This window comes from Condylura cristata, unplaced genomic scaffold, assembly GCF_000260355.1.
Source record: "Condylura cristata isolate star-nosed mole 26May11 unplaced genomic scaffold, ConCri1.0 scaffold00004, whole genome shotgun sequence".
Classification (NCBI taxonomy): domain Eukaryota; kingdom Metazoa; phylum Chordata; class Mammalia; order Eulipotyphla; family Talpidae; genus Condylura; species Condylura cristata.
In genome coordinates, this window is record NW_004567105.1 from 48,665,493 (window position 1) to 48,682,787 (window position 17,295).

Here is a 17,295-nt window from a genome sequence, read left to right on the forward strand (position 1 = left end):
GTCCAGGCAAGTACTCTTGATGTTAAAAACTTTAGTACACAAGTATGGGACAAAGCTAGATAGAGGTGCATGAAATGGTCTCCTTCCTGACAAAGAGAGGAGAAAGACTTGAACAGCTGACTATGGCAGACACTGTAAAGTGACAGCCTTTACCCACTACACTGAATTGCCACAAACATATCCATCTTACCAACTACACTGAATTGCCACATACATTCATCTTAATCTCCTTGCAACTCAGGACAGCACTAAGACAATAGGCGCAAGAAGGTTTTTGTTTTTCAGATAAACAGTAACATGCTACTATTGCTTCCTGACATTCCCCTTCTTCATGCTTGGAAGGCAGCTCTGATACTTAGAAGAGCAGCCCTCATTTTGGACCACAAGTAAGTTAGCCAGAGTGTCAAGGTTAGTCTAGGAGAATGTGTCACTGTAGATCCTCATGCCCTCCTTCAGCCAGTACACCAGGCTGAGACTGACCATCTATATTCATGTTATAGAAAGGGAAAAAGCCCACAGTTGGTGTAGCCATTGTATTCAGGTTTTCTGTTAAATGCACCTTAATGCAGTCCAAATGTATCTAAACTGTTACATAAAGCTGAAAAAGACATTTCATATGGAACATAAAAGGAGTAACTACTTCAACAGTTTGGTTTATGAAGCTCACACTTAAAATGATGAGTGAAGAGACAGGGTCTTACCTTTGCTGAATGACTTTCGTCAGTGTTTACAATGCAGAGTCATGCCATCACATTTACTTATCAGTAAACCCTAACATAGGGACCTGTGTCCCTTCAGGATAATGGGATCAACATGCAACAATAGAAATAACATTCTCAAAACAGTACAGTGCCAATGAAATGAGTCCAAAGATACAGAAAAGTAAACAGCAGCTGGTTTCATATAAACACAACATGAGAAAATATGCAGTAAAGAGCTAGGGTCATTTTTCTGCATTAAGATAATTTTACTAAAATGTCCTTTCTAAAAATATTTGTTTACTTAAGAGATGATGAAAAACTGTGTGCTAAAATTCACATTTGAGAGTAACAATTTTAGGATTTTGAATTAAAGAATGAACTATGGTTCATTTTTCATGGAACATCTCTACAGTAAAGTTATAATAATATTAATGCAATTAAGTGACTCATTTTATAAACCTCTGTGATTAAAGGTGATATTTCATTTTCATTTGTTTAATAATCCCATTAATGAGAATGTCTCATTACACATTTACTGAAAGCCTGAATAATAAAACAATGGACTAATTCCAAGAGCAAACAGATTATTTTTTCTTTTCCCATGAAGCCAACATTATGGAATTTTAACAGATGTTCTATTTGGTCATAGTTAATAAAATGAATTATGTAGGATTAAAATAAGGTTCAATATGTTTGCATTGGATTTTAACTGAAAACAATTTCATAATAAAAGTTTGGAAAGATTAATAATTACCCTTTTTCCTTTTCAGTGGAATCACTGGGATGTGGAAAATAAGGGAATTACAATGTTTATTACTTTTCTAATGAAACCAGGCTTGTAATAACTATTTTTTCAAGGTTTAATCTTAGAAAATGATATACTCTTTGGCAATTCATCACCTATGTTTATCAAAAGTATGAACCATCACCTCATGTAAGTCTCAGTTCCCTTAGAGCTTCCTTGGCATTCTGAAGAGGCCATAATGTCTAGAAGCATCTAAACAAAATATTATCAAACTTAAAAGTAATGAAAACAACAACACATGTTTACCAATTGTCTCTTTGTGGGAGGAGATACTATGTCAGAGTCTAGAGCCTGTGCATGCTATGAAGAGTAAAAACCCAATGGATGTTTTCAAGATGAACTTACATACCACTTGAGAAGACTACACAACTTTATATGGCAAAGAGAAATGCAATGTAAAGATAAACCACAAGAAAAAAAAATAAAGCAATTTCATAAAAATACATACAGAAACAGATACCCTAAAGGAACTCTGCAGAGTTTTCTGGACTCCACCCTCTACTCCAGTGATTGGAAACTACAACTCCCAGCAATACCAAGGAAAGAACCATGAGGACCCAAGGGTGGAGCTAAGCGGGCATTCTGGGATTTGGGGGGATATGTACAGGGGGCCATTTTCTACACACGTGCTCTCTCTAGGGACCAAAAGTGGCTGGTGGCTATCAGTGTGTTAATGGAGTTGCAAGTTAACCGAGCTAGTAGGGTGTTCTAGTTACCTTGTATCTCTCTCTTTCCCTGGGTTGTTCCTTTTCCTTTCCCCTTTTGTAAATAAACCCATTATTGACCCTTTTAGTGTGTCCCTGCAGTATAATTAAATTTTAAGTGTGCAGGTGAGGACCCTCAGACAGGCAGCCCAGTTCACACTGGGTTGCCCTGTAACACTTTTATTATCATGAAAGCAAGTAATAGTACTCAGCCTTAAGGATAGTAAAAACTAAATAGAACGTCCTAACTATAATGGCTTCAAAACAAAACATTTTCAATGGAAAGCATTCAAGTGTTGCAATCCCAGTAAGAAAAACTTCCTCTAAGTGAATATTTGGCAAATGAACACAAGTAAATTGCCAACCTGAACTAAAAGAATAATCATAAAATTTTTCAGCTCAGTTACATTAGTAATTTTGACCAGCTCAACCATCAATTAAGATAACTTTATATAGACCTCCCTGGTGGTGCAGGGGTTAAAGACATAATGCTATCAAGTCAGGACAGCTTGAGTTCCAGCCCCAGGCAGGGAGCTGACCACTTGGTGCAGCAGAACTCTCCTGCCTCACCTGCTGCTCTTCCCAGCAGTGTATTTCAGTAGCTCTGCCTGCTCTGCTCCCCACTCTGTCTCTGGTGAATCCTCTCACCCCCCAGAACCTCTGGCCTACACCCCAGTTCCTGCACACAGGGAATCTTTTTTAAAAAAATAACTACATTATTATAAACAATATGATTTTCCTACAAAAGTAATCAGTGGATATAAAATTGTTGCAGGTTTCAATTTGTTAACTGAATACATATTTCCTCTCTACAAGATATTTGGATAAAACAGCGTCCATTCGTAGCTGAGCAGTTTTATGAACAGTAATAGTTAACTAGCATCTAGTTCAAACACAACAGCTGTTACTCACCATCGTGAAAGGGCACCCACATGTTTAAACACATCAAAGTTTCATCCCTACTGAAGAGTCTAACAATCTAAAGGCAATTTCTTCACTTCTGACTGTCCATGCAGAATATATTGCTGCAAGGTCTCAGTGATTGCCATGAGACTTACAGGGGAGCAGTCTACGCAAAGTCCCTAGCACACCTGGGCAAACCTAGGCTCAGAAAATTACTCAACTAAAAGTGTTGTTCACAGAGATATCATTTCCTGACCATTTCAGTTTCTAGGTACCCTAAAAGCCAGTTAACATTTCCTGAACGCATACTACACAACAGACTTTGCAGAAAGCACATGACAAGGATCTCTTCATTTACTTCTCAGTGACTTTAACAATTCAAGTAATTGGTTCACAGGAAAGAAAATAATTCTCCGATATACAATAATAAGCCCACGTTGATGTAAAATTAAAACTAGAGTGAAATCATTTTTTTACTACATAAGCAGAAAGTATCATTGGTAAGGTTGGCGAAAACAGGAATTCCTAACTGTTGGCCAGAGTGTCAACTGATACTTCCTGAAGGGCAGTTTGTTGATATATACCAAAAGTATAAATGACAATACTCTTTAACAAAGGGATTCCACTTTTTTGCATGTAAACTACAAACATCCTAAACCAGGTATAATATCACTAGAAAAATATTATTTGCTGGGATATGTCTGTAAAGCCCTCCAATGAGGACTGGTTAGATAAACAATGGTTCACTTGTACAGTTGGTTACTATATAATCAAAGAAAAGAGAAAGATGTTCTTTATAAAGTGATAGAAAATAATCACCAAAATATATGATTAAATAAACAAGAAGCAGAACAACCACGATACACACACAAGAAACAGGCTATATAACATGAATTTTGGTGAAAAGGAAATGAAGGCAGACAACCGAGCTGGGAAAGAGACTGTGAAGGACAAACCTTGAGGCTTGATTACTAAAAGTTCCTTTATCCAGCCACTAGATTAAAGGGAACTTACATTGCCTGAGACAGACAAATAGAGTAATTAAGTTTATATCTACTTATGAGTAAACTTTACAACCCAACAATACTTTTGCACCAAAAGGCAGAGATTAAGGGCTTTAATAAACTAAAAAAGAGGTTGAATGCCTTGTTTGCATTATTCTATTTTGACATCATATATAGCAGAATTTGGTGGGAGATTTAAAATTTGAGGATGAGGGGGAGATAATCCTTAGTTGCCAAAATCTCTTTTAGTAGCTACTCTATCAAAAAGCAAGCACGAATCACTCATTACCAAAACAGCAACAACCTGCCGTGAGGATACTCCAACTGTGTCTCCCTGACAGATTTGTATAGACAAGAATCACTGACTAGTAATTTTCATTCCAAATTCTAGGGCACTAATCCTGTCCCTCCAAGTGTTTTCTTCATATTTTCTACTTCACCACCCTGGGAAACATCCAGCAGGGTTGAGAAGTTCAACTTCTCTTCCTGACAAATACCCCACTTTGTTGAGACCATTCACCCTCTTTTCACTTGGGGTACAGGGAAACCACCCTTGCCCCTTCTAAGTGACTAAATATGCCAATTCTACTGAGCTAATCAACGTACACACACGTTTTTGCATCCACTGGTACCACTGCTCGTGTTATTACATCTACCTGTCTCCTTGATTGCTTCTTTTGTGCTCCTTCCAAGAAGTAACAAATGAAGGAATTAAGCGAAGATTAATTTCTACTAATGGAACAAATACTGAGTACCTCTCAACCATTGCTCTTTCTATAATCCCACTGGCAGCCTACTTGGACATAAATGGCACTGTTATACTGCACTTTGAAGTATCTACATTCTTATTTGTTTCCCCACCAAAGCATAGTTCCTTTTAGGGAAAAAATATCCTTTGTGGTGCCCACACACAGTAGGCACTTTTTAAATGACTGCCAGGTAAAGTCTATGAAGAAAATGCATTTTCAGAGTTTAGCTTACTCCTACTTCTTTTGAAACTTGTCTTTCTTCCTCTACAAGAGTCCTTCTGATTCACCTCTAAGATGGTGACACTGTTCTCCATATAACTCTAAGTACAATGGACCCTCTGAAATCAGCCTGGCTATAAAAGCAGCTGAGATTTTGCTCTCCATTTCCATCTTATTGCAATAACACCACAGCACAATGGTTGACCACATCTAATTTGGCCACATCAGGAAGAAAATGAATACTGAAAGGGTGAGATAAATAGTATAATCTGCTGACCTTGCTTCAACTCAGTCTAAAATTCACAGCCACTAAAATAATTTAGGAGAACATAAAGGATAAGCAAGCAATCTGCACAAATACCAAATACAGTTAAAAAAAAAATTGACAGTATTCACAAAATCTCAAGCACGCACAATAATCTATCTTATAATGCATGGATTCAAACTTCAATCTCATTCTAATGGGCTGCTGCTAGGAAGCTAAAACTATTTTAAAGAAAAAATTGTACACAGAATAAATGTATAAGTTCCCTGGAGATTCTCACTAGGGCTCTGATGTATTTTCTTATTGAAACATTCAAAGAAGCTTTTGGCAAAAAGATTTGATATTGGTGTCAGGATAAAGTAAGAATTGAAACTATTTATAATGCAAAATTTTTGTTTAAAACAAATATATCACTTCTTATTTTTCTCATTTTGAAAAGAAGCTATGTTCTATTCAGCAGTAATTCTTCTCTCATTCTACCACACAATCTCTACAAAAGCAATATTTCAAATAAAATCAATTCTGAAGGATCTTTTATGAATCCGCATAATGCAGAAGACCCCAATTAAATTTCCAACAAAGCGCTGCCATTTTGAGTAAACAAAGTCATCTCAGTTGGGTCACACTAGTTGCAAGAACTGCAGCCTGGAAATTAATTACTAGCATGACATATGTCAAAACAAATTTTTAAAAGAATAGAATGCACGGTAAGTATGTGCTTTATCTATCTGTTTGTATGCAAAACCAGTGTTCTCTAGTGTGTACATATATTCATTTATTCAACATCTCTCAGGAAAATAAGGTTCTTTTGTCCCCCTCCCTTTTTTCTGTACCCAGGTGAAATCAGTATAAGTAACACATGTCTAGTGAGTCAGAAAATAAGTATAGAATGAAGATAGAGTGTGGATGATATTTTCGAAAGGCAGAAAGTCATCTTCACACAAATAACTATTTTTGAAACATTTAGTTTGCCTGCAAAAATTTTTCAAAGATCGACACCAACTAATCCGTGCTACATGGAAGATAGTTAACAGGCAAAAATGGAAGCTTTTAATAGTATGTGACATGTGTGTTGCCTAAAGACTGGAATCTACAGTGAAACAGCTAAAAAATAAACTACCCAGAAATAAAATTAGGAGTTTCAAAAATTTTCAATATTACACTAATTATGAAGATATTTAATCATATTTTTGTGAACAAGTTATATAGCTTCCAAGGAGAAAGCAAGGACACAGAGCAGAATTACGCAATTCTCATCTATGTTTTCTTCATAAAAAATCATGTCCCAAAACAGTAACTTCTCTTTACATCTTGCTTTGCTATCAATCACCTTTAAGCTTCAAAACAGCCTTCCCTCAATAAGGCTAAAATTGAAACACTCCCTCAGTAATAAGCTAAAACCACTTTGCCTTTTCAACCAAAAAAGAAAAAATTGACCACATATTGAATTCAAGACGTTCAGAGAGGGGAAGTGGCTGGCTCTGGCAAACTGCACCGCAAGCTCCTGCAGGGCTGGGGCTCCAGGCCAGCCTCAACCTCCCAGCCCACTGGGCTGGCATCAGGAAGACAAGCTCTCACAACTGCTTCTTTGGCCACAAATTTTTCAATAATTCTTAATATTACAGAAGTGAACTTGATATCTGATCTTTAGCATTCATTCTTATATTTCAACTACAACAGAATTTAGCTTATAGAGTGGATCATCCTGACCACTTGGACTGTTCCTTCAGCAAACCCACCCTATCCGTCCACTAGATGTCAAAAACAAGACAAAACACAGTGCTTTTACAAATGACCATAATTTCCCTTTTGAATTTTCAAACCAGTTTCTCCAGATAAATTTACCAAACAAAGCACAACAGTCCTTTGTACTTTAATACTAGAAATTAAGTGTGTTACCTCTCTTAAAACTGTGCTTTTGTAGCCCCGATACAATCCTTGGATGCCCTAAAACAAACAAAAAGCCAAGAGGTTAAAAAGTTAAGAGGCGCAAAGAGAATTTCTGAATGACTGTCTAAAAGTCTAACCCGTTCTAAATTGGGTTTTAGAACATTTACTGTGAACTCACTTCTGCAAGAAATCAATGGTTCTAAACTGATTTTAAGTACAGCACAGCTCCCTTTAAAATGAGGGCAACTATAAAACTAATTGCATATTAATTTTGCTGTAGCTGCTTTCAACATTTCTTTCCCTGAAAAGAACCCTTGAAACGTTCTAAATAATTACCAAATGCAAATACACAAAGAATATTGATTAACCTTTCATATTAGCATAGAATTACTTTTCAGTTTCATTCAGAAGATATCAAAAACTCATTAATAAGCTAGCAATAAAGTAACAATAAATCCTCTGGACAAGCTTTGACTGTCCACAGGATTTAACAAGGGTGCTCTTTCTTAATCTCTTTCATACAATTAATAATTCAAAATTTTCTCACCTAGGTGACTGAGTGCCCATTAAGAATAATCTTTCTAAAAGTCTGAGTCATTTCTATGTGATTGATTTCCACTAAGAAAAACAAAAGGCTTCTGTGAAACTCTAAAGGAAAGACAGCTCAATGGACTCTAGTCAGCCAGCAGGAATGTCATCTGACCCACAGCTTAACAAAACCAGTAAAAGAGCAATTACTGTTTGATATAAACATGACGACTATGGTCACTAATCAGTCCATTACAGCCCTTCCCAACCACAAGTCCTCAAATCCTGTAGTGATGTTTACAACTCTTTACTCACTTCACATTATTTACTATTCATTCCATGTCTGATTCCAAATGAAATATAAATAATTACAATGAAGGCTATACATATATTAGTGGCATTCCATATGTTTTGGTTTAAAAGTTAGAAAGACATAAAAAAGAAAAATTAAAAAGATAATCTTAGCACTTAAAGTTACCATAATAAGACATCGAATTTAGCTTTAAGATCTCTTTCTAAGGGTAAGACACACAGTGTTCATACTAGGTACTATAAATTTTTCTTAATGAAGAGAAAAAAAGCTTAAAAACACATCTCACCTCTTCATACAGGATGTTAGAAAAAATTTTAAATGTTCTTGAAGAAGCTGACACTTGTGCCCTCTGCTTAACTACTTCAGAAGGAACTCGAATCAAGCAGGCAACCTAAAATACAGAAATGTAGAAATGTAGTTATATCCCCCCAAAGTAACTGCTATGAAAACTGAAGTATTTTTCATAAATTAAAATAAGAGTAATAAAAGGCATAATATACACCAAAGGTTTGTATTTTTTACCTGAAACACTTTAACCCTACTGGGCACTCATTGTTTTATCACTCCAAAACCATGTTCTCCTTTGTTTTATATAGATCCTCGCATCTTCTGCTATGTTCTTCCAAGCACTTCAATCTACTAGCTTCCTGATGACAAGAAGTACATGTACTCATTCTGAGCCCCCCAACAACTAGAATAGCAGCTCATGCTCACATGACAGTAATTTACACATCTGATGAAAAACTGAATCAACGCAGCCATGTACAGACAAGACTGAGCATCAGCTCGTCACCTCTAACCTTCCACCTTACCCCTCCAGCCTCAAGCAGCTTCTAACCCCTGGAGCTCCCCACCAGGCAACAGCTGAGGAGTAACTCCAGTCTTTAAGTCCTACTCAGCATTTGAGTGACTTAGGTCCTGATCAGGCAACAAATAATTTTAACATTACCCTGATGATGTCTGGGTGAAGTACAAGCCACTTCAAGCTCATATTTTCAGGGCTCTGCCTTCAGTAGCCTACTGATTTTCAAAAATCTTATAATAAAGTAGAGGTCATGACTGATCATAAAGACAAGAAAAAACAAGTAATGTCAAGGATCAGGAGAAAAGGGAACCTTCTGCACTGCTAGTGGTAAGAATATATTATGGAGGGCCCTCCCTGGTGGCGCAGCGGGTTAAAGCACTGCACTAAGAAGCTTAAGCCACTTCCCCATGAGTTCGATACCCGCCTGCCCAGGAGGAGATACACATGGCGTGGCAGACCTCTCCTGACCCTCCCGCTGCTCCCTTCAGCAGTGTACTTCGGCGATCTGCCTGTTCTGCTCCCCACTCTGTCTCTGGTGAATCCTCTCACCCTCCGCATTTCTGGTCGTACCCCAGTTCTGTATGAATAAAATCTTTTAAAAAAAGAATATATTATGGAGGTTCCTCAACAAACTTAAAATGGAACAACCATGAGATTCAGTGATCCCACTTCTTCTAAGGAAGCAGTAACTAAAGGAAAAGAAATTGATTATTTCAAAGAGTTATCTGCACCTCCATGGTCATGGCAGCATTATTTATAATTGTGGATGCGTATATAGAGAAAAAAAATTCTTCAGCCACAAAAAAGGAAATTCTGACATTTGCAACCACAGGGGTGAGGCTTGAGGGGTATTACGCCAAGTGAAGTAAGTCAGAGAAACACAAATAGTACATGCTCTCACTTACATCAAAACCGAACTCCCAGAAACACAGAACAGACTACCAGAAGTAAGGAGTGGGAAGTAGGTAAAATGGGTGGTTACAAACTTCCAGTTTTAAGGCAGGTAAGTCCTGGGGATGTAATACATAGTATGATAATAGTTAAATAAGGTATTGTATACTTCTAGCACTAAGAGAATAGATTTTAAAAATCATCATCAAGAAGTTACAATTTGTGAGTTACAATTTGTTAACTTAACCTTACTATGGTAATCAACTTGCAATATCAAATAATTATGTTAGCATCTCAAACTGAAACATGTTCATTATATCTCAATAAAACTGGGAGTAGTGAGAACTGGATAAGCCAGAAGGAACCCAGACCTGGGCAGAAGACAGAGGTGGGGAAAAGGCATTTCAACTGTTTTAAAGGAAGCCCTGCACTTAAGCCTCTATACACTAAGCAGTTTGCCAAAACAAAGAACTTTTTTACAGTTTAAATTCTACACACTTGACTCTGGCAGCTCAACGTTTTGCATATGGTTGAATGATTAAGGAGCTTAATTCTAAAATGTTTACAATTTATGTCTATATACAATACATGCATAATATACAGGTATATATGCATGTATTCTAAATGTATTTTTATACACCTGTTTGTTATACATGCATTCTACATATTGTACATATATCATGAAATATATGACAGAGAACTACATAAATTTAAGGTTTAATAACAAATGTGAATAATGATGTATATGGCTAGAAAAAAAAAACAGAAAAATGAAATTTTCCTAGCCAAAATGGCTAAAGAATACAGGAAAATTGAAGAAACTATCCCAATTAGATTGCACAAACTCAAATAGGTGTGACCACCTCAAAATAAATGTTCCTAATTCTTAGTCAGAGATTACTACCCAAATGGAGACTACGTGAGGCTTTGTTCTGCCAACAGTAAATGGTGCTTAAGGTACAAATCAATAAACTGTGTAAATGATCAAACTGTAATGAGTGCTTCAGACTTAGCAATCCACATGGTCTCTGTCACCACCATCCAACTATGCTGTGGAAGCACAAGAGCAGCCATTGATAACAAAATGTAAATGAATGGTATAGCTGCACTCCAACACTGTATTAACAAGCAAGCGATGGTTTATCAACTGCCACTTTAGGCAGAAACACTAAAAAACGCTTCTTTGGAATTAGCCTTGACAAGAACAGCATAGGCACAGAACAGATGTAGTCTCGGCATCAGGAACATATAGGACGGAGATGGCAGGTCATTTGATTCCAGATGTCATGGAATCAGGTAATTTCGGCACATCGTCTCCAAAATAGCAATGCTTTAAGGTGGTACACTACAAACAAGTATGATTATAACAAAGGATTTATTGCCGAAAGTTATTTTTTCTATCCAACTGACAAGACAAAACAACATAATCTGAGCATTTCTTCATCAGACATTTGAACACTTTTTGTTCAAGATATCTGCAATGTGGGCCAATTTATCTTCCCATCCAGTCTTCCTTCAAACTTGATTCAACAAAAGCACAAGGAGTTAGATATTACACAAAACACAGCACAGAAAAATAAGATGGTACCCCAGCATCAAAGAACTCAGAGCCATCTATGGGTAAGTTTAAGAAAATATGGCAAGAAAATGGAGAAAAGAGGCATAACTGAGTAGTATCATGCCAAGCAGAGAATAGGAGTATTTAGACCTTAGGCCCTCTAGGCCGAAGGACACTGCCACAGATTATGCTTTCACAGAACCTTCCAAATGAGCCTGAATTAGCTGGCAAGAAAGGTGGAAAGGGAAACAAATACGAATACAAAGCAGAGTGGTTCCTGTAGCAGTACCAGCCTCCAAAAGAAAGCAAACTTGGTTTATATCCATCTAAGACACTACATCGTTTCAGGTCAGTAGGAACCAGAAGAAAGCCAGGACAGGGGGACAAGGAGCTATGCTTTGCTAAGGAGGTTGGCCTTTTTTCCATTACAATGGGAGTGATGAAAAAGTTTAGGTAGAAAAGTAAGAGTCACTGGGTTAGACTTAGTTTATCAGATAGCCCACCCAACAGGCTGACTTTCCAGCTCTGCTAACTCATAGGGCACTAGCCCCATAAGATTTTTACACTGTGTAGAAGATTTCTTTTAAGTGTGAACAGCTAAGGCAAACTGTGGGTACAAAGCACACATCAGGTCTGGAAAACTCAGTATGAAAAAAGAATGCAAACACCCCATTAATAATTCTCTCATCTTGAAATATATATTACAATACTAATACGAATGTTTAGTTTGCTAAATTATGAAAATTCATCCAGCGGATTTTTCACCTTGTTCAATGTGGTTACTATAAAACCAAACATTACATCGATGTCTTGTCTTGTGACAGAATAGTGTGACACAACAGCTGTTCCAGCTTCTGAGACAGTTTTCCATCATCGAGCTGCAGGGTGCAGTCTAGCGTCGGGCAGTCCAGCAGGCAGCGCTGAGGCAGTGCCCTGCGCACATGTCCCTGGGGGTGGGGCAGACAGTGGTTCCTTCCATGGCTTCCCTTCCCACATCTCACTGTCTAGGCTTCTGTGATTCTAAGAGCCATCAAATCGTGTTCTAAGTCTACCACCAAAGTAACAGCTTTTTGGGATACAAGTAGCAGAACACCAACTAGTGGCTGAGGCAATACATAAACACTTACCTTGTCATCCAACATGTAGTTGGGTGAGAGGCAGTCGACATTAAGTACAGAATAGTGACCAGGTGAGCTATAGCCCGGGCTCTTCCTAGCCTCAATCCAGCCACCGCTGCCACAGTTGCTGTTCACCGCATGAGCAGCATGTCTCCGACATTCTCTGGCATCCCCATCACAGAGCTGGGTTCAAGGCCAGAAGGCTAGTCCTCCCCAGCAGGCGTCCACTTGCAAGTGTAAGTCAGAATAGTGTGCCATTCTTCCCTGTCTTAGGAAGTCTGAAGATGCTTAGATCTAGGAAAGGGTCAGGGGACACTGCCCACCCAAACCCAATCAGTATTCTGAAGGGAAAAAGGCAACTTAACAGAGCCTGCAACCTTCCCCAAAAGAATCTTTTTTCCACAGGTCAGCCAAGATCAATTCTTTCAAAGAAAAAAAAAAGTATTTATTTATGCATATAAGAAATGGAGTCTACGCTAGAGGAGCAGGGGGTGAAAGGATTCACCAGAGACAAAGTGGGGAGCAGAACAGGCAGATCTACTGAAATACACTGGTGAAGGGAGCAGGCGAGGTGGGAGAGATCTGGGGTGCCACATGGGTTATCTCCTTGGGACAGGATCGAATTCTTGTTGCAATGGCTGGCAATAGTTCGACAGCACTGTGTCTTTAACTCCTGTTCCACCAAAGAGGCCCTAGCAATATCAATTCTGATTGCAAAGCAACCAAGACCCACTACTTGATATTCTCAAGGAAATCAAAAGTTTCAAATGGAGATTTGTGGCGTGATGGGACAAGAGGCCCCTGCAGCACACAGATGAGGGTTAACAGAGTTCACTAGAATTGTGTCAGTGGAGTAGTTGAGGAAGAAGTCCCACCACAGTGACTTCATGAGTGATCTAGAGGTAGTGACAGGTAAGTAGACAGGAGTCAGCTATGGAGTTAGGAGAGGTGAGATCACAGATGGTCATGGGGCTAAAGAACAGTCCTTTGTCCTATTTAGGATGGTAATTATTTGCATATAGGAAAAGAACAGATGGTAACAGAAAGGCAGAGGTTAACAATAGAGAAAATGAAATAATATATGAAGACCTCAGAACTGTGAAAAATGGCACTCAACACTGCTGACCCATCCTGAGCCTATGCTGCCCTCCAGCCAGGGTGCAATTCCTGCATCTAAATTGTTCTGTTCCTTCAGAGCAGATGAGCAGTGGCTGGGCTGTGGGTCTTCAGGCCTGGCCAGAAGTTCTGGCGAAGGAAGTAAACTCACCAATGTTACCTGTGACTTTCTGGGTCTAAACTTTCCTCACTTGACTTAGTCTAGAAACCACAAGGCCTCTAAGTCTTCATTTCTGTAACTATTAATTTTCCCCAATTACACCTTCTCTCCTTTACCTCAAAATATTCTCTTTATTCTTCAAATAAACCATTTCTCCTATTCTTAGTTCTCAAAATAAACTGATACCTGATTTTTTTTTACTTATTATTCTGTACATATGGTTCTTTATAATTTTTTTCTTCTGTTAAACTAAAAACACCAAGAAAATACGATTTACATCAACCTTACTGATCAACTGGGAGTATCTGTCTACTACCATTTCTCCACTTAATATGGGAAAGCAGGTAAAATCTAGTACTTTTAATTTTTTTTCTTTTCATTTTTTGTAAAAGGCAAAGGAAACTAAATGAAGTCAGGAAATGGGCAGAGGTTGCAGTTAGGATCAGGGAGGGTCTTAAGCCTAGGCACTTCAAGCCCTTTTATCATCTGAATGAGAAACAATCAGCTGGAGGCTGGTTCCTCCAACCAGGTAAAAACTGAATGTCCAGAACACCAAACAATAACACAATGCTAATGCAATAGACCAAACCTAGTTTCAGGAAAGCAGGCCACGTAACCTGGAAGCTTCAGTGGGCCTCGGTAACCTAGAAGACTCCATGGGCTTCAATCAATAAGCAAAAGACAACACCAAGACACCCCACAACTGAACGCTCCCACTCCTTGCCCACTATAACCATATAAACACCTACTTCCTGTCCCCTCAGTGGCTACCCACTCAGGATTCCTCTGCTCTGGAAGATTTCCAGTCCTTTCTCTTATCTGACAATAAATCTCTTGCTTTTCTACCTAACGTCTTACAAGTTGAATTCTTCCCTTGCTGAGACAAGAAGAAAGAGCACTTCAGGGTTCTTGGAATCTCAGGCCCAATTCAAAACTTCCCAAGAGAAGAGGAAACACCAGAAATCAATCATTTCCACAGAACTGATCACCAATACTTCAGAATTTTTTTTTTTAAGATTTATTTACTCATACAGAACTGGCGTATAGGCCAGAGATGCAGAGGGTGAGAGGACTCACCAGAGACAGAGTGGGGAGCAGAACAGGCAGATCAATGAAGTACACTGCTGAGGGGAGCAGCGGGCAGGTCAGGGGAGGTCTGCCTCGCCATGTGGATCTCCTCCAGGGCAGGCGGGGATCAAACTTATGAGGAAGTTGCTTAAGCTTCTTAGTGTAGTGCTTTAACCCACTGCGCCACCAGGGAGGGCCCACTTCAGAAATTTTAAAATACCTATTTTTTATGAATGGACTGTTTTTATAGAGAGACTAGAAAAAATAGAGTGGGATTATAGAGGTACTATTTCTCCTTTACTGCCTAAGTTTCTTTAGCATAATTCAAAGGGCAAAATAGTCAAAAATTTAAAGGAAAAAAATAAAATGAAAGTCCAAATTTAAAAAATGCTTTTAGATGCAAAGCAACTATCGGCCTTTGTTTTTACTTTAGTGAAAATGAACCACACAAAAAGATTTAACAACTTACCACTGAAACCTAAAACTGGATATAAATTATGCTACTTTTCATAAGAGCATAAACCTTTAAACCCATACATTTAAGCCAAGATAGATAACAAAGTCCACTGAAACTTACATGAACCTTAACAGGACAGCTCCCAGCATCTAAAACTCATTAAAGAAATGGAATTAAATAACTACAGAAAGAAAAGGGTACACTAAGTCCTTGTATTTTTCAATTCAAGAGGTCAAAAGTGAAATATGACCCCAATATGTCAAGAAAATAGGAATTGTCTACCTTTGTGGCTTGGCATAAATATTTATAGAACTTCATGCTTCATAAACCTCCATGTTCTTACATTATATTTTGATTTCTTAAAATATATAGAGGCAGAAGGAAAACTTTGAAAAGGTTCTCAGATGAAAAACCATCTAACAGAAGAGGCACAAAGCACCCAGCATGGCTTCATGACTTCCATGGCAGGGCAATTCTAGCCTGAGAGAGGCCACAGAGTGACGCCTCTGTCTATTTCCTCCACCAGCCCTGCTGCCTCGCATTTGGTTTTCTATTAACTCTGATCTTTCTTGCATTTGAATCTGAGCTACATCAGAGTATTGCACTGCACAAGAACAAACACACATTTCAGTATCGTGATGCTGTGAAAGGAAATAAAAGTAATGGCATCTGTGGGTATCCTAGCAAATCTATTCTTTAAAGCAGATTTAGAATTGCCTCATAATTTGGGGGTTCAGTAGGAATCCATGACACAGGGATGGTAGCACTGTCAAAAAATGCAAGGATGCTCTCTATCAGAAGACAGCGAAGGTTTTCCATGAAGAAAACACATACCCCCATCTTTTATCAATATTTCTAAATGTAACATTGGCCCCAGAGATTTAAACATAACAAAAATATGCTGAACTTTAGATTAAAAATTGATCAAAAATGATTTTGCTACCAACATTTTTCTTTCTTTGATAAAAATACAAATTTTTCTGATAAGCTTTTTATCTCTTCAACGAAGAAATGAAAGCCTCCTTTAGTATGTATCAAACACCGAAAGGCAAGTCTATGTCATAAGACTATGTGTGAAAGGGAAAATATCACGGGGAACTGCAGTTTCCCATTAGGTAATCTGAGCGAGGGCAGAGAGGAGGAGGTAAGAAGAAACGATGGTGCTAAAATCTCTGCTTCTGCCAAGTCTGATACTTCTACAATTACCTGCCAACCTTTCCCAGTCTTGCTTCCATCCTCACTCTTGCAGTGTCCTTCAAAGTCACTGGACATCACTGACAGCACCTAATGTTGATTTATCTTTTCCTCAGAGCTGACAAAAAATTATCCAGTTTCCACTTTTCTCTAGACAGCTAATCAGCTACAACCTGAAATATTCCTGGTACTTGAAGCTAACTGTAAGCATTTTATGGACACATCAAACAAATTATGGAAGTTGTGCATGACCAGAACCCCTTGGCTTAGAAAGCGAAGGTGACACCAACAATTCTAGGCCACCATCTCTGGAATTACTTTCCACGACAGGCATATTACAGTAAACCCTCCAAGGTGTGGTCTCACTTTCCATAGCTCCAGCTACCCACAATCAACCATCATCCAAAAACATAGTAAACAGTAAAGTATTTTGACAGAGACCATATTCATCTAACTTTTACTGCAGTGTGTTGCTGTTATAAATATCCTATTTTATTATTAGCTTTTTGTTAATATCTTACGGTGCCTAATTTATAAATTAAACTACCGTAAGCATGGATATAGAGGAAAAAACACAGTACAGTGTATGACTCCATCGTGTCTATCATTTCAGGTATCCATGGGAATTTTGGAATGTATTTCCTGCAGAGAAGGGAGACGACTGTCCATGTATCTAAGGAATTTAAAGATTCAAGGTTTAGTATCAACTAATTCTTCATGTTTTAGACCAGAAATATCAGTAATAGATTCAAAAGAAAACTAAACAAATTAAATAGAGTCAAAGTCTAATCCCATTTGAAACAAAAGCCGCTTTCGACTTTGCCAAGGAAACTCCTTGTGGCAAATA

The 17,295-nt window shown here is 38.1% G+C and overlaps 1 protein-coding gene across 1 annotated transcript in view; it reads right to left on the reverse strand.

Annotated features, from left to right (window-relative positions):
- The window catches only part of SLC25A26 (solute carrier family 25 (S-adenosylmethionine carrier), member 26), a 122,383-nt gene that overhangs the window by 81,373 nt on the left and 23,715 nt on the right, over nucleotides 1-17,295 (reverse strand). The window contains exons 4-5 of the mRNA XM_012720435.1: nucleotides 8,368-8,472; nucleotides 7,250-7,297 (exon numbers count right to left, since the gene is read on the reverse strand). Coding sequence (XP_012575889.1) covers nucleotides 7,250-7,297; nucleotides 8,368-8,472 — 153 coding nt within the window. The remainder of the gene's footprint in view (nucleotides 1-7,249; nucleotides 7,298-8,367; nucleotides 8,473-17,295) is intronic.